This window comes from Aquarana catesbeiana, linkage group LG04, assembly GCF_042186555.1.
Source record: "Aquarana catesbeiana isolate 2022-GZ linkage group LG04, ASM4218655v1, whole genome shotgun sequence".
In the NCBI taxonomy this organism is placed as follows: Eukaryota; Metazoa; Chordata; class Amphibia; order Anura; family Ranidae; genus Aquarana; species Aquarana catesbeiana.
Window position 1 is genome coordinate 330,626,712 of NC_133327.1, and position 18,710 is coordinate 330,645,421.

At 40.2% G+C, this 18,710-nt stretch overlaps 1 protein-coding gene across 4 annotated transcripts in view; it reads left to right on the plus strand.

Moving 5' to 3' along the window:
• ORC3 (origin recognition complex subunit 3) overlaps positions 1–18,710 on the plus strand; it is a 271,107-nt gene that overhangs the window by 108,814 nt on the left and 143,583 nt on the right. For all 4 annotated transcript variants that reach the window (XR_012243893.1, XM_073626910.1, XM_073626912.1 and 1 more), the window contains one exon: positions 16,539–16,669. Coding sequence is in view for 3 of the 4 variants with exons in the window: in XM_073626910.1 (XP_073483011.1) it covers positions 16,539–16,669 (131 nt within the window). In the remaining variant the exon portion in view is untranslated. The remainder of the gene's footprint in view (positions 1–16,538; positions 16,670–18,710) is intronic.

Consider the following 18,710-nt stretch of genomic DNA (forward strand, 5'->3'; position numbering starts at 1 on the left):
AGCAATTACCTTTGTATATATGTGTGTGTGTGTGTGTACCTTTTTGTGAAGCCAATATATGAATACATACATATAGGATTGTATAGTGAAAAACAATAAGACATATAACACATAAAGTAGAGCTACCCAATTCTGGCCAAAATGAGAATAACAATTTTGTTGCTTAGAATAAAAAGATCACGATTCTCTCACGATTCTCACGACGTAAAATCTTTCAAATCTAAGTAATTTTCTAGCAAAAAAAAAATGATTTTAACCAACAAATGTCAGAAAAAGGTTTAGTGTTGAAATGGTTAAACTTCCCTCACTTACACATGGTCTATTCCATTGACAATTTGTAACAATGTTTATAATTAAGTTCAACTGATAAAGAGTGATAAAGAATTCTTGGCAGACTGCCCAGTTTTTCCTTCCTTTATTTTGACGGCTGTGGCTTCAGAAGAGCAGAGAGAATTCTTTGCAGAGCAAGAATCGTGAAGCACTTTAGTCAAGATCGCAAAGGGGAAAAATCGCTATAACGATTCTTGACGATTAATCGCGCAGCTCTAACTCTAACGTAAATCTGTATCCTTGAGTTGGTGAAGTCTTATCAGGACAAGGAGGGTTTGATTTAACATGACTGGGTGCAATACTATCTCTACACAAGTATTTTAATGAGTAAAACCATAGACAAAACCAGTTATAAACAATTTTAATAAACCTATACAGTCAGGTCCATAAATTTTGGGACATAGACACAATTCTAATCTTTTTGGATCTATACACCACCACAATGGATTTGAAATGAAACGAAAAAGATGTGCTTTAACTGCAGACTGCAGACCCAGAAGACCACGGTCTTTTGGTGTTGCTGGGCTCACCGGTGCGTTCTTTCTTTTTAAAGATCTTCCAAACAGTTGATTTGGCCACACCTAATGTTTTTGCTATCTCTCTGATGGGTTTGTTTTGTTTTTTCAGCCTAATGATGGCTTGCTTCACCGATAGTGACAGCTCTTTGGATCTCATATTGAGAGTTGACAGCAACAGATTCCAAATGCAAATAGCACACTTGAAATGAACTCTGGACCTTTTATCCGCTCCTTGTAAATGGGATAATGAGGGAATAACACACACCTGGCCATAGAACAGCTGAGAAGCCAATTGTCCCATTACTTTTGGTCCCTTAGGCTCCATTCACACCTATGCAGTTTTAGTGCTTTTTGCATTTTGCAGATTTGCACTACAGTCCATTTAACATTGTTTCCTATGGAACACGATCTGTAGTGCAAATCTGCAAAATGCAAAAAGCACAAAAAATGCATAGGTGTGAATCCAGCCTTAAAAAGTGGGAGGCACATATACAAACTGTTGTAATTCCTACACCGTTCACCTGATTTGGATGTAAATACCCTCAAATTAAAGCTGAAAGTTTGCAGTTAAAGTACATCTTGTTCGTTTCATTTCAAATTCATTGTGGTGGTGTATAGTGCCAAAAAGATTAGAATTGTGTTGATGTCCCAATATTTATGGACCTGACTGTAGGAATTCTGAGAATGAATATGTTGTATGACAGGTGTCAGATTTATGGTTAGTTACATTGACGTAGATCTTGGCAACCAATCCTGTTGTACCTAATATGCTTGCATTGTAAGAAACTGTATAAATTAGACCTGCATCTTGTAATACTTTGAGCATAAACCTGTATTTTTCCAGCTGTTAATAAACCTGCATCACTGAGGTCCTGCCTGGTTCGATACGTTGTTATTCTACTTCAGTTGGTGGCCCGTACGGGGACCGCATCACCTCAACTCCGATCTTGCCTAACTCCATGCTGGTGAGGCACTGAGCTCAACGCAATATTGCACAATTTATATCAGGTTAGCAGACACCTATTATTGAAATTTCTGCATTGTGTTGTGCTGTGTTTTGCTAGTGCTAGGAGGGGCAGGTGGTTGTTGTTGGGGTATCGCTGTCCATCAGGCAGATCTTTCTGATAGCAGGTTGGGTTTTCTCAACTGTAGGTGCCTTAAGGTGCATTGTACAGGATGAGATACCCTGGGTGGAAATTGAAAAAAAAAAGGGCTACCCCTGTAGAGGGTTAGCTGCTCTCTGTGTAAACCTGGGTTTTACATGCATGTTGGTATCCTAAACTGAGTAAATCAGTCTGAAAGAGGTTTATTTTTGATTGGTATTCTAGACCTACAATTGGTCTGGACGAGGTTTGGGGGTAATTTATGACCCCTGGAGAACCTACCTTTTACATGCATGTTGGTATCCTAGACTAAAAAATCGGTCTGGAAGAGGTTTATTTTTGAGGGGTTATTGGACCCCTGAAGAACCTGAATTGGTATGCTATACCTACAAGAGCTCTGGATGAGGTTTTGGGGTACATTTTTTGACCCCTGGAGAACCTGAATTGGTATCCTAGACTGGCAAGTCCAGTTTGGAAGAGGTTCTTGGGTTGCCTAAATTTACATGCATGTTGGGATCCTGAATTGGCAATCAATCTGGAGGAGGCTTTGGGGTTATCAGACCCCTGGAAAGCCCAAGTTAAATATTTTTGTTAGGATGAGTACTGATATGTAGTTACTAGTAGAAAAAGGTACTTTTTGTTTTGTATAACAGTACATACAATTTATGGTGTAAAACAATACTCATGAGTTTAGAAATGTCAGGAAAGGTAAGTCCTGACAGGTAAATAAGGTAAAGGTTTTGGAGCTCCATTTGTTAACAAAGGTGTGCACCATCTTTGTAATATAGGTGTATATATGTTTTATATGTATCTGTTATAACGGTCTGTGTTATCTGTGTACTAACTGAGTTAAGATCAGGTTGAGACATTCCTGATCACCGTGGCAAGCAGGGCTTGGCGGTTTTTCGTGTCTTGAGACAAGAGTTTTGGTAAGGAGATGTATGCGTGTGTGGTGCCTCTTGGCTTTACTCTGAGCATTGCTGTCCATAAGTAATTACTAACTAACCTGTTAGTTTTAATCATTCTGTGAATATTTGTATGTGTGTGTGTATGTGTGTGTGTGTGTGTGTATGTATGTATATATGTATATATATATATATATATATATATATATATATATATATATATATATATATAGATATATATAGATATATATATAGATATAGTGCATGATGAATATGGAAATGGTATGTATCTGCCATACAAATACAATTAGAACACTCTGTTTCATATATTTGATTTTGTGACACTTGTTGTTAGTATTTGATAGGAGGATTTATATTTCTATGAGTTAGGTAAATGTATTGTGGTGTGTGTGTGTGTGTGTGTGTTTTTGTATGAGGTGTAAAATTATCCCTATGTGAATGATTGTATTTGAGTTTTGTGGAGAGGCTAGGGATTGATAATTACAAAAATGATACATACCTTTAACAAATGGAGCGCCAAAACCTGTCCCTATTATGACTGATTGACTTTAGCGTCAAAGTTCAAAATGTTATTGGCAGTGAGTGAGTGTGTGTGGAAGGCACGATTCATTAATCTTTTTTATATTTTTTTCAATATGTACCTCAGCTAGATGGCACCATGAATGGGCTGAGGGAGTTAGAAGTTATTTAAACTGCAGAAAAAAGAAAGTTGTTTGTTTTTAGGTCATTTACGACACAAAGTTCACCCATTTTTTTGTATCTAGCATACTGCTTCTGGAAGGAAAATATCTGTAGGCAATTATAGGGTCTTAAACTGAAAAGGGGGTTTGTTTTATTTTATAGTCATTAGCCCCTTTTTCTTGCTGAAATACTGCATTAGGCAGATGTTTCAATTTGACATAAATACTGAAGTTTATAGTCTTAAGAATATTGGACGTTTTGATGGTGCAGATGACTGTAACGATCTCTCCCCTGATTGGATACTTAGATACAATTTGTGTATATATCTCATTGTTGTAGCTGCTCTCTTATCTATCTGTTGTGGAACCACAAGTCCCAGCATAACTTGAATCTATGAATAAATTCAATGCTGCTAATGTAATTAATAACATGCTTAAAAAAGATTTTTAGTTGTAGGTTTTGCATGTTAGGCAAGCTAATGTATTTATTTCAGTATGTGTGTAGGAGAATGATAGATGAAATGATTTCCACCATTTTGTAGAAGGTATAGCCACCATTTTAGAAATGGCAGTCTGCACTTATGTGTAAAAACAACATCAAATCACTTTTGTGACCGTTCATCTCAGTACTCTGTATCTCTCTAAGTGGCATATTTAGGAAGTTATGTCTGGTAACTGTAGACAGAAACTTTAACAGTTGATGAGCTGAGCAGAAAATCTCAGAATATTTTATTTTTAAACATTTGTTCATTTTTATTTTATTTTTTGTTTCTAAAAGGGGAAATGTCTATAATGGGAATATGTCTCTGTTGTATTAGAATGTAAAGGGTAGATTATAATCATCAAAGGCATTCTGTCTTTTGTGTTACGGACTCCAGTCGCGAAAGGTGCATTTTATGTTTAGTGTATCACTCTTGTAAGTAGGGTCCTTATTCTCCCTTGTAGCTTTTTTTGTTTATTTTGTCATGTCCCTATCTTATTGTACAGTATTATGTATACTGTCATCCTAATATATTTGCCTACTTCATAATATTAACAAAGATAGCAGTAGGGTTTATTTGGTAAAAGGGAACTTCAAATATATATTTGTTTCTTATTCTCTAAAAAGAATAGTGAAGAGTGATGCATGGTAAAAACAATGCTGGCATCCTATTATATGTGCTATATGTAGCACATACAGGGGGTGAATTAGATAGTCTTCATTTTTTTTTTGTTATCTGTTTTATTAGTTTTTTTCTTCATCATAGATACATTATAAAACAAAACAAACATGGAAAACACAAAAAAAAAATATTTCCAGAATTCATACAACAAAAACATATTACATTCCAAACACATTAATATATACCCCCCCTCCCCCCAGCCCCAATTACCCCTCCTCTCTCCCTACTGCCCCCTTCCCTCTCGTCTCCAATCCCTTTACCTCATCCCCAATTCCTCTCCATCCATAAGCTCCCCTCACCATTCATTCTTTCTTGAGTCCTCATACCTTAATTATTCTATAACTGGTAAATGATCCATTTACTCCTATGCTTCCATCTAGTTTTAAAATAAATGGCGTCAGTCCTGGTAACAACAGCCAGGGTCCCCACATTTCACCAAATGTATTTGTTAAGCCCCCATTCTTATATACCTGCCATTATTTTAACAATACACCATTCACCTGTATCCTCCATTCCTCATATGTTGGGCTTCTGGAGGATATATTAATATTAATATTTATATTGCAATAAATAGTCTATGATTAATCTAGTTGTCGGAGTATACAGTGCCTTGCAAAAGTATTCACCCCCCCCCCCCCCCCCCGGCTTTTTACCTATTTTGTTACATTACAGCCCTTAGTTCAATGTTTTTTTAATCTGAATTATATGTGATGGATCAGAACACAGTCTAAGTTGGTGAAATAAAATTAGAAAAATATATACATAAAACTATTTTTCAGAAATAAAAAAACATAATTGACATGTGCGTATTTATTCACCCCCTTTGTTATGAAGCCCATAAAAAGCTCTGGTGCAACCAATTACCTTCAGAAGTCACATAATTAGTGAAATGATGTCCACCTGTGTGCAATCTAAGCGTCACATGATCTGTCATTACATATACACACCTTTTCAAAAAGCCCCAGAGGCTGCAACACCTAAGCAAGAGGCACCACTAACCAAACACTGCCATGAAGCCCAAGGAACTCTCCAAACAAGTAAGGGACAATGTTGTTGAAAAGTACAAGTCAGGGTTATATTATAAAAAAACAAAATCCAAATCTTTGATGATCCCTAGGAGCACCATCCAATCTATCATAACCAAATGGAAAGAACATGGCACAACAGCAAACCTGCCAAGAGACAGACGCACACCAAAATGAACGAACGGATCGGGCAAGGAGGGCATTAATCAGAGAGGCAGCACAGAGACCTAAGGTTAACCCTGGAGGAGCTGCAGAGTTCCACAGCAGAGACTTGAGTATCTGTACATAGGACGACAATAAGCTGTACGCTCCATAGAGTTGGGCTTTATGGCAGAGTGGCCAGAAGAAAGCCATTACTTTCAGCAAAAAGGCATGTGGGAGACTCCTAAAATGTATGGAGGAAGGTGCTCTGGTCTGATGAGACTAAAGTTGAACTTTTTGGCCATCAAATAAGGTGCAAACCCAACACATCACATCACCCAAAGAACACCATCCCCACAGTGGTGGTGGCAGCATCATGCTGTGGGGATGTTTTTCAGCAGTGGGGATGTTTTTCAGCAGTCGAGACTGGGAAACTGGTCACAGTTGAGGGAAAGCTAGATGGTGCTAAATACAGGGATATTCTTGAGCAAAACCTGTACCACTTTGTGTGTGATTTGAGGCTAGGATGGAGGTTCACCTTCCAGCAGGACAATGACCCCAAACACACTGCTAAAGCAACACTTGAGTGGTTTAAGGGGAAACATGTAAATGTGTTGGAATGGCCTAGTCAAAGCCCAGACCTCAATCCAATAGAAAATCTGTGGTCAGACTTAAGGATTGCTGTTCACAAGCACAAACCATCCAACTTGAAGGAGCTGGAGCAGTTTTGCAAGGAGGAATGGGCAAAAATCCCAGTGGTAAGATGTGGCAAGCTCATAGAGACTTATCCAAAGCGACTTGGAGCTGTGATAGCCGCAAAAAGGTGGCTCTACAAAGTATTGACTTTTTAGTGGGGTGAATAGTTATGCACATTGACTTTTTCAGTTATTTTGTCCTATTTGTTGTTTGCTACACAATAAAAAAAAAAAAAATTAAAAAAAAAAAATCTTCAAAGTTGTGGACATGTTCTGTCAATTAAATGATGCAAATCCTCAAACAATCCATGTTAATTCCAGGTTGTGAGGCAACAAAACACGAAAAATGCCAAGGGGGTGAATACTTTTGCAAGGCACTGTATACTTCTTTTTCTTAGTATCCTAACAAGCATGTATTTGGATCTATCTGTATCTGGGTTTGGTACACCAGGTTAATCGATTCTATCACAGTCTGCCAATATCGAAACAATTTAGGGCAATTCCAAAGCATATGCATTAACTCAGCAGATACTCTTGAACATCTCGGACTTTCTGATGTTTCCCGTCTACCCTATTGATATAGTTTAGCTGGTGTCCTATAAGCTCTATATATTATGTATAATTGGGTTAAGCATTCCTGTGAAGATATTGATACAGTGTGTATGGATTCCAATGTACCCTGTCATGTTTCATCTGTCGTTTTTCAAAGATCTTTTTCCCATCCTTTTCTAGCTACAGTAAGCAGCTATTTGTTTCTTGTCTGCTCAGTTAGGTGACCATAAAGAGTGGAGATCAAACCCTTCTTAACCTGTTTCTTTGTTAGGGTATCCATAAGTGACATATTTTGTATCTTAACTTTTTTATATTTAAACTGACTCTGTAGCGCATCGCGCAATTGTAAATATTGAAAAAAAGTAAGAGACGGCAGTATATTTGTTTTCTGTAAAATCTTGAAATGTTTTTAATAAATTGTCGATTTTAAAGCTGTGCAATATATTTTATCCCCTTTTCTCTCCATACTCCAAATCCTTTTAATTTGTCTAGTTCCTTATAATTTTTATTACCCCACAAGGGGGAGTATACTGATATGTAATTATATTGCATAATATGTTTCATTTCCTGCCAGCCCTTATGTATAAGTCCAAGAGTTGGAGCGTTGCCCATCAACCAGGCTACCTGATTCTGTTTGAGCTATCAAATGGTATTGTGAAGATCTACTCAGAATTATTGATTGAATAGGGTCTGTCCAATCTATTACTTTCCATCCTGCAACCTGTTGTAGTTGTGCTGCTAAAAAATACAATTTAGCATTTGGAACAGCAAGGCCACCCTTATCTTTTGGAAATTGTAATATATTAAGTTTAATTCTAGCGTTTTGACCCTTCCACAGCAAGGTTTGAAACAGGGGTCTATTTTTTTAAAATCCTTTAAGTGGTATTCAGATCGGTGAATTGTGTAAGACAGAGTAACTGTGGGGCTCACACCATTTTTATGAAATTTGCTCACCCTACAACCGACAACGTTAGCTTGGACCATACTTTACTCTTCATCTTAAACTTATCTAATATGGGGGCTAGGTTATAATTTAATATATTCCTTTAAATTTGAAGAGACCCTTATCCCTAAATATTTAAAGGATGTAACCTGTATTTTATGCTCTATTTGTGGTAAAGCCACTGTTAACCACTTGCTGCCCAGCGCACGCCGATATACATCCTAACTTTGAGGACGGATATCGTTGTTATGGCAGCAGCTAGCTGCCATAACCCCGGTATCCTCGTATTCGGCGGGCGGGTGGGCGGCTACAAGATAAAAGTGGTCTCTGTGGCGGATTCGCCGCAAGATCAGTTTTATCAGCGGCGGGAAAGGGCCCCCCCTCCCGCCGCGCTCCGGTGCCCACCGCCGCTTACCGGAGCCGTCGGCAGCAGCAGAGGTGATCCGGTCCTCTCGGTGGCTGTGCATGTAGATGAGTGAGGGGAAGATGGCCCCCACCCATCTCCATGACATTGCAGGATGGAAGCGACGTCAAAACATCACTTCCGCCCATAGCTCTTAAAGGGCCTTTTTTTTTTTTTTAATAATTTTTTTAAAATGACATTTATTTATTTTATTTTTTTTATTGCATTTTAGTGTAAATATGAGATCTGAGGTCTCATATTAATTCTAGCCCTAGACCTTCTCTGTAACTCGAAACCTGCAACCCGTAGAATTTTTTAAACGTCGCCTATGGAGATTTTTAAGGGTAAAAGTTTGTCGCCATTCCACGAGCGGGCGCAATTTTGAAGTGTGATATGTTGGGTATCAATTTACTCCGCATAACATTATCTTTCACAATATAAAAAAAAAAATGGGCTAACTCTACTGCTGTCTTATTTTTTAATTAAAAAAAGTGTATTTTTTCCAAAAAAAGTGTACTTGTAAGACCACTGCGCAAATACGGTGTGGCAGAAAGTATTGCAGCGACCACCATTTTATTCTCTAAGGTGTTAGAAAAAAAATGTATAATGTTTGGGTTCTAAGTAATTTTCTAGCAAAAAAAATACTTTCCTAACTTGTAAACAACAAATCTCAGAAAGAGGCTTGGTCCTTAAATGGTTAACTCATCAACAGGGAGTAGTATTGATTTTTCCCAATTTATAACAAACCCAGAGAATCTACCAACATTTTCTATCTACTTTATCACATATGTTAGGGATTCATCTGTGTCTCCCAAAAATAATAACGCATCATCTACATACAGTGGGGTTGGAAAGTATTCAGATTCCCTTAACCCTTACATTTTTCACTCTTTGTTATATTGCAGCCATTTGCTAAAATCATTTAAGTTCATTTTTTTCCTCATTCATGTACACACAGCACCCCATATTGACAGAAAAACACAGAATTGTTGACATTTTTGCAGATTTATTAAAAAAGAAAAACTGAAATATCACATGGTCCTAAGTATTCAGACCCTTTGCTCAGTATTTAGTAGAAGCACCCTTTTGATCTAATACAGCCATGAGTCTTTTTGGGACTTTTTTTTTCACACCTGGATTTGGGGATCCTCTGCCATTCTTCCTTGCAGATTCTCTCCAGTTCTGTCAGGTTGGATGGTAAACGTTGGTGGACAGCCATTTTTAGGTCTCTCCAGAGATACTCAATTGGGTTTACGTCAGGGCTCTGGCTGGGCCATTCAAGAACAGTCACGGAGTTGTTGTGAAGCCACTCCTTCGTTATTTTAGCTGTGTGCTTAGGGTCATTGCCTTGTTGGAAGGTACACCTTCAGCCCAGTCTGAGATCCTGAGCTCTCTGGAGAAGGTTTTCGTCCAGGATATCCCTGTACTTGGCCTTATTCATCTTTCCCTCGATTACAACCAGTCGTCCTGTCCCTGCAGCTGAAAAACACCCCCACAGCTTGATGCTGCCACCACCATGCTTCAATGTTGGGACTGTATTGGATAGGTGATGAGCAGTGCCTGGTTTTCTCTACACATACCGCTTAGAATTAAGGCCAAAAAGTTCTATCTTGGTCTCATCAGACCAAAGAATCTTATGTCTCACCATCCTGGAGTCAGGTGTTTTTTTTTTTTTAGCAAACTCCATGCGGGCTTTCATGTGTCTTGCACTGAGGAGAGGCTTCTGTCGGGGCCACTCTGCCATAAAGCCCCGACTGGTGGAGGGCTGCAGTGATGGTTGACTTTCTACAACTTTCTCCCATCTCCCGACTGCATCTCTGGAGCTCAGCCACAGTGATCTTTGGGTTCTTCTTCACCTCTCTCACCAAGGCTCTTCTCCCCCAATAGCTCAGTTTGGCCAGCTCTAGGAAGGGTTCTGGTCACCCCAAATGTCTTCTATTTAAGGATTATGGAGGCCACTGTGCTCTTAGGAACCTTAAGTGCAGCAGAAATTTTTTCGTAACCTTGGCCAGATCTGTGTCTTGCCACAATTCTGTCTCTGAGCTCTTCAGGCAGTTCTTTTAACCTCATGATTCTCATTTGCTCTGACATGCACTGTCAGACAGGTGTGTGGCTTTCCTAATCAAGTCCAATCAGTATAATCAAACACAGCTGGACTCAAATGAAGGTGTAGAACCATCTCAGGGATGATCAGAAGAAACGGACAGCACCTGAGCTAAATATATGAGTGTCACAGCAAAGGGTCTGAATATTTAGGACCATGTGATATTTCAGTTTTTCTTTTTTAATAAATCTGCAAAAATGACAACAATTCTGTGTTTTTCTGTAAATATGGGGTGCTGTGTGTACATTTAATGAGAAAAAAAATGAACTTAAATGATTTTAGCAAATAGCTGCATAATAACAAAGAGTGAAAAATTGAAGGGGGTCTGAATACTTTCCGTCCCCACTGTATGTACAGAATACCTTTTTATAAGTATAAAATATATACAATATATAAATACATACATATAGGAGTGTATAGTGAAAAACAATAAGGCGTATAACACATAAAGGTGGGGTTGTTGCAAGTTCATTTTCCCAAAGTCGTAAATCTGTATCCTTGAGTTGGTGAAGTCTTATCAGGACAAGGAGGGTTTGATTTAACATGACTGGGTGCAATACTATCTCTACACAAGTATTTTAATGAGTAAAACCATAGACAAAACCAGTTATAAACAATTTTAATAAACGTATAGGAATTCTGGGAATGAATACATTTGGTTGTATGACAGGTATTAGATTTATGGTTAGTTACGTTGACGTAGATCTTAGCAACCAATCATGTTGTACCTAATATGCTTACATTGTAAGAAACTGTATAAAAGACCTGCCCTCTGCCGCTTACCGGAGCCGTCGGTAGCGGCGGAGGCGATCGGGACCTGTCACGTCCATGATATGGAAACGAGTGAGGAGAAGATGGCCCCCACCTGTCTCCATACCATAGGAGGGCGGAAGCGACATCGTAACGTCAGCTCCGCCCATACGTCTTAAAGGCATATTTTTTTATTGTCATTTTTTCAAATGACTTTTTTTTTTATCTATTTTTTTTTTTTTTTTTGCATTTAAGTCCAAATATGAGAACTGAGGACTTTTTGACCCCAGATCTCATATTTAAGAGGACCTGTCATGCTTTTTTCTATTACAAGGGATGTTTACATTCCTTGTAATAGGAATAAAAGTGATCCAATTTTTTTTTTTTTTAAATAGTGAAAAAATAAATAAAATAGGAGAACAAAAAAATTTTATTTTTTAAGCGCCCCGTCCCGACGAGCTCGCGCGCAGAAGTGAACGCACACGTGAGTAGCGCCCACATATGAAAACGGCGGTCAAACTACACATGTGAGGTATCACCGCGACCGGTAGAGCAAGAGCAATAATTCTAGCCCTAGACCTCCTCTGTAACTCAAAACATGCAACCTATAGAATTTAAGCGTCGCCCATGGAGATTTTTAAGGGTAAAAGTTTGACGCCATTCCACGAGCGGGCGCAATTTTGAAGTTTGACATGTTGGGTATCAATTTACTTGGTGTAACATTATCTTTCACAATATAAAAAAAAATTTGGCTAACTTTTCTGTTGTCTTATTTTTTTTATTCAAAAAAGTGCATTTTTTCCAAAAAAAGTGCGCTTATAAGACCGCTGCGCAAATACGGTGTAAAAAAAAGTATTGCATTGACCGCCATTTTATTCTCTAGAGTGGTAGAAAAAAAACAATATATAATGTTTGGGGGTTCTAAGTAATTTTCTAGCAAAAAAACCTGTTTTAAACCTGTAAACACCTAAAATCCAAAACGAGGCTAGTCCTTAAGTGGTTATCAAAGACACAGGAAAAAGGCCATAGTGCATTCAGTACAGTCCATTATAAATAGATCTTTCAAGTGGAAAATCCCAATACATCCTTTTCTGAATATAGTCCCACACAATAGCCAAAGAATGTTAAAGAATGCCGGATGGCCGCTTACCAGAACTGTAGGACCTCTGTTACGGAGGTCTAATGGGCACGAACAGGAGGGAACACTCAGTCAAGGGCAGCTTTTTCAAACGTCCATCCGGATCCTCTCCCCCACCAATAAATCCAGTTTCTGATATGTTCAGTCGGACCCACGTTTAGCGAGTAGGAATAGGGGCTTCCAAGGGGTGAGTCATAGAAACAAGAAGGAGGGCTTCATGGTGCAGTACATTTTAAAAAAGTTCCCTTTATTGTAACACTGCAACGCTGACATGCAAAAAAGAGCAGGCACTTCAGAGCGAAAAAAACAGCCGTGGCTCAGGCTGGTTGAGATGTCACCGCGCTAACACTTTTTACGTTGCAAGGCCTTGACTCCTAATCCCACCAGGCTTACTCTAAAGCTCTACTCATAATGAAAGGGCTCCCCCACTCCGGGTGGAAGAGCCCTTTTGGGTTGATGATCAATTATAGTTATATTTAACTCCTTCAGATCCGCGCTATAGCCGAATGACAGCTACAGCACGGATCTACTTTGCCGGGAGGCCGTCAATAGTAGAGGTCGACCGATATGGGTTTTTCTCTGGCCGATGCCGATATTTAGAAATCTCGGTGGCCGATGGCCGATATGTGATGCCGATATATTAGGCCGATTTTTTTATTTTTTTTATTTTTTTTTCCCCCTTCATCTCATAAAATCTAACAGTTAGACCCCTTTCACACTGGGGCATTTTTCAGGTGCTTTTGGGCTAAAAATAGTGCCTGTAAAGTGCCTGTAAAACGGCTCCCCTGCAGTCTCAATGTGATATCCCGAGTACTTTCACACTGAGGCGATGCGCTGGCAGGATGTTAAAAAAAAAAGTCCTGCAAGCAACATCTTTGGAGCGGTGTATACCACCACTCCTGCACATTGAAATGAATGTGCACCGCTGCCGAAGCGCCTGCAAAGTGTTTCAGCAGCGGCGCTTCAGGGGTGCATTAAACCCCTTCCTCGGCTGCTAGTTGGGTTATAAGTGCCCCGCTAGCAGCCGAATAGCGCCGCTAAAATGATGGTAAAGCGCCGCTAAAACTAGCAGCGTTTTACCATCAACGCATGGCCGCTCCAGTGTGAAAGCAACCTTAAGTGATACAGAAATTTTTTTACATTTAAACATTTATTAACCACTTGCTTACCGGGCACTTAAACCCCCCTCCTATCCAGACCAATTTTCAGCGCTGACGCAGTTTGAATGACAATTGCGCGATCATACAACACTGTACCCAAATGAAATTTTTACCATTTTTTCACCACAAATAGAGCTTTCTTTTGGTGGTATTTGATCACCTCTGCAGTTTTTACTTTTTGTTAAAAAAATTTAAAAAACTGAATTTAAAAAAAAAAAAAATTGTTATTTTTTTATATTTTGTTATAAAAAATTTTAAACGGGTAATTTTTCTCCTTTATTGATGTACGATTAGGCGGCAGTGATGGGCACTGATAGGCAGCAGTGATGGGCACTGATGGGTGGCAGTGATAGGCACTGATGGGTGGCAGTGATGGGCAGCACTGCCGGGTGGCACTGATTGGCACTACAGGTGGGCATTGATAGGTGGCACTTGTGGGCATTGATAGGTGGCACTGTGGGCACTGTTAGTTGGCACTTTTAATGTGGCACTGATGAGGCAGATCTTTTGTTTACATCATGTGATCAGCTGTCATTGGCTGACAGCTGATCACATGGTAAGGGGCTGGGACCGGCCCCTTACTCGGATCGGTGATCAGCCGAGTCTCAGTGACTCGGTGATCACAGCACGTCCGGCGCGCGCCCTGCAGGGCGCGCACAGGGGAGGCCGTCATATGACGGCCTCCCGGGAATGCAGGTCCGCGCTGTGGCCGTCATTCGGCCATAGCGCGGATGCCAGGAGGTTAAACAAAACAAACCTCCAATCAGTTCACTTGTATGTATAATTTAGATTAAAAAAAAACTATATCTTAAATATTAAATATACAAAAACAGGTAATCAAAACTTTTGGACGAAAAAAATGGGCTAACTTTACTGCTTAGTTTTTTTTTATTTATTAATGTATTTTTTGAAAAAAAATTGCGTTTGAAAGACCGCTGCGCAAATACCGTGTGACATAAAATATTGCAACAACCGCTATTTTATTCCCTAGGGTCTAAAAAAAATATATATATAATGTTTGGGGGTTCTAAGTGATTTTCTAGCAGAAAATATAGGATTTTTACTTGTAAGCAACAAATGTCAGAAAAGATTAAGTCTTTAAATGGTTAAACTGAGAGCTTCTACACAGAGTTTAGTCCATTCATAAGTGTAAACATTGTATCCTTCAGGTTCTTTTTATCAGATTTGGCAGGCTGCCCAGAGGAGGGAGAAGTCGCTTCACAGTTCAGGCAACTTGCACTGACTTCTATTACAGAAGTCATTTGCAAGTCGCGCTGAAGTTATATCGGCCTTTTTTATCAGCACAATTGGCCGATGCCGATTAAGTAAAAAACACCAAATATCGGCCGGCCGATATATCGGTCGACCTCTAGTCAATAGACGTCCTCCCCTTTGCACACTCCTCGCGCGCCCCATGATCACTCAGTCAATGAGACTCGGGTGATCACAGATCGGAGTAAGGGCCCGATCCCGGCCCCTTACCACATGATCAGCTGTCAGCTAATGACAGCTGATCATGTGATGTAAACAGAAGATCGGTAATCTTCTTCTTTTTTTTTTTTTTTTTTTTTCCCTCACGCTGACAGCTCACCGGCTTCAGTGTAAGGGACATTGGTCCCGAAGAAGAAGCGGCGAAGCCGCCTCATCTGTGCCCACCAATACCCCCTCCCCTTCCAGTGCCACCTGCCAGTGCCACAAATCTGCATAAGTGCAAGCAATCAGTGCCACCTATCAATGCCCACCAGTGGTGCCAATCAGTGCCACCTAGCAGTGCTGCCTATTAGTGTCACCTACTATTGCCGATCAGTGCCCATCACTGTCACCCATCAGTGCCAGATATAAATGTCCATTAGTGCCCTTCAGTGCCACCTATCAATCTCCATCAGTGCCCACCAGTGCCGCCTATTAGTGGCCATCAATGCAGCCTATCATGCAGCCACATCAGTGTACATCAATGAGGGAGAAAAATTACCTGTTTGCAAAATTTATTAACAAAATATAAAATGGTTTTGTATTTTTAAAAAAAGAAATCGGCCTTTTTTAATTTTTTTAACAAAAATAAAAAACCCAGAGGTGATCAAATACCACCAAAAGAAAGCTCTATTTGTGGGGAAAAAAATGATACAAATTTCATTAGAGTACAGTGTTGCATAATTGTCGTTCAAAGAGTGACAGCGCTAAAAGCTGAAAATTGGTCTGGGCAGGAGGAGGGTTTGTTTAGGTGCCCAGTAAGCAAGTGGTTAAAATATTCTGATATCTTCATTAGTAATGCACATTTATTTGAGTTTGGGTAAAGGGTTTGGGTAAAGGATAACTCTGCTTTCGAAGGGGAAAAATAGCAAATAAAAAAAAATACACAATATCTACACAAGCCTTATTGTAATTGTATATTATTAAAAATGTACCTTTCCTTTTAAATCCGCAGCACTGTCATTTTTTGTAAAATTAATTGCAATGTGGCAACCTGGAGTTGTTCCATACACTATTGGTGTATGGAACACCTCAGAAATGTAATTTCCTGCTTGTGTGATTTGCTCACTGATGCTCCCAAAAGTCTGCACTGAGATACAAGTCAGATTTTTAGGCATCCTCTAACAAAAAAATTATAATTTTGGTGAGATACTCCTAAAAGGAGTCCTAATTACTTCTAAAGGGAGGCAGACCATGCATTTTCTACATTAGAATACTGCAAGTGCATAAGCTGATTAATAATAAAAAAAAGTCACTCCCATTCAAATTCACTCTGCACACAAAGCTTTTTCTTTAGCGCAGGAACAGGTAGGGCTCTGCGAGAAAGTTTGTTGAAATTCTTGCAATGTACATAGATCACCCAGAGGGGAATGTTTTTTTTTCTCAATAAAACTGGAATTACTCTTTAACTTCCATCACTATTTCTCACATGTTTAGAAATCGATTTCTCCAAAGAAAAAGAGATCGTCGTCCCCAGGACATTGGCAGGCACCTCCGGTGGTTGTGGTGTTCAAAGATCTTGAAAGCTTCTCAGCTAATGTTCTTCAAGAATTTATTGTAATAAGCAGGTTAGTGGTAACCTCACCCATTAAATGTATTAGAGATGTTGAGGCTGTTATATAACGTGTGCTACAAAAGAAACATATTTCCCAAAGCAACCAGTCATCTTTAGTCCTGGTTGAAAAGGATTTTCTCACCTATCCATGTGATAAGAGCTAAGCAACATTCTGCTATATAGTTTATTGTACTCTGGACTCCTTTTCCCTTTTTTTTGTCAAGGCCATTACAGGTAGAAAAATCTTTTTATGAATGTAAATCTGTTGTTCCTTCTTTTATTCCATAATTCCAATCTAAGTAACTTATTTTTTCTTTATCATACATCACGGGACACAGAGCAGCCATAATAACTAACTGGGTTATACGCCGCCTATAGGTGAATGGACACGGGCAAACCAAAGACAGGAAGTCCTCCCCTATATAACCCCTCCTACACAAGAATTACCTCAGTTTTTCCATACAGATCCTGAAGGATTTAAGGGACTATATAATCAGATCCATCTGGGTGGTGATACTCTAAAATGGATGGCACCCGAACCTCGTCTACATAAGACTACGAGGTATTGCCTGTAATGTGACCTTTTGGGCACTGGGCCCTGGGATCCAGACCCTTGGTAAAAAAAAGACTCCAAAGGGATCGGACAGCTTGCTCTACAGGTCCAAGGGACAGGCCCCATATTTAGGTGGACCCGGTCCTTGAAGGTCCAAGAGACCGAACCCGCCGTGTTGGGGAAAGATTGGAATCTAGATTTTAAGCAGAATCCTGTGGCAGGACTGGTAAGTGTTTTAAAAAAAAAAAAAAACAAATAAAACTCTTGCACTTGCCTAAACTGGAAAATGAATTGCACAGCCTCTTACTTTTTAGGGAACCATGTGTCAAATTTTTTCTGTCCACTGGGGGCAGCGGTGACACAGTGCATCGGCGCTTTCTCTGTGGAGGCTTCCAGCCTGGATTATCCCAACAGGAGGCGGGCTCTTTAGATCCCCCTGCACCTGTACACCTAGCTTCTACTCTGGCGCCTTCGGTGGCCCTTTTCCCACTGCTATTTATGCGGCTATAGGGGCCGCACGCGTAGGAATGGCGCAACAAACATGCACGATGGACGTGCACGTAGCAGGAACGCGACAGGTGTCCAGGGTGCTACAAGAGTGCAAGTTGCAAACGTGCACGCTGGACATGCGCAGTAGGGGCGGTAGCAGCCATATTAGGAGGTGTTCCAGACCTAGGCTTCTGTAAGCAGGCTAGAGGGGACACAGAGCGGCGTCAGCTGGGCACATGAGTCACTGTGGGTGGATGAACCAGGGCACTGCAGGTCCTGTAAGAGCTGGGCACTGCAAGGACTGAGTGTAGTATTTTGCAGGACGGTTGAAGTGCATAAGGTGGGGTTTTTTATTACCTCAAGTTTTTTGTCTCAGACATGACTTCCCGGAAGAGGAGTGGGGGAGGCACAGCAGAAAGGGGTGCGAGTGCACCACCATCAGTATTGGAGGATGCTAGCCTTACATCTGCTGTGTTTAACTCTCCTGAAAGACCTGAGGCAACTGGCCAGTCTGAGCCATTAAGGTTGTCAGGCATTGTAGCGACAACTAATGCTTCTGCCTCAACCTAAGTCACTAAGGATAACTTAGCATCAGCTTTAGCTTGGCTGGAGGGAAAGATAGCAGGTATGATTGCTTCAGTTTCCCAAGGTGGAAGTAAACAGGATAGATTCCCTTCACCTGATCCCCCACCTGCATTGGAACAGGATTGGGCAGAAGATGTGGAAGAAGTGGCAGTTAATGACCAGGAGAAAGGTCAGGCCGTGGACTCCACTTCTGTGGAGTCAGGTTCTGAAGAACCGTTTTCAGCCTCTCAATCCCAGAGACTGCTAATCCAATCCCTTAAGGAGATGGTCCGATCAGGATTTAAATTGCCGCCTGGGGAGGTCCCTGAGGTTTCCGTTTGATCTTTAGGATTACTTTGGCCTCCGCAGAGTCTGCAGGCTTTTCCCACAATTTGATAGAGCAAATTGTGTATGCTGACTGGGATCACTCCCGATAAGCTTTTTATTC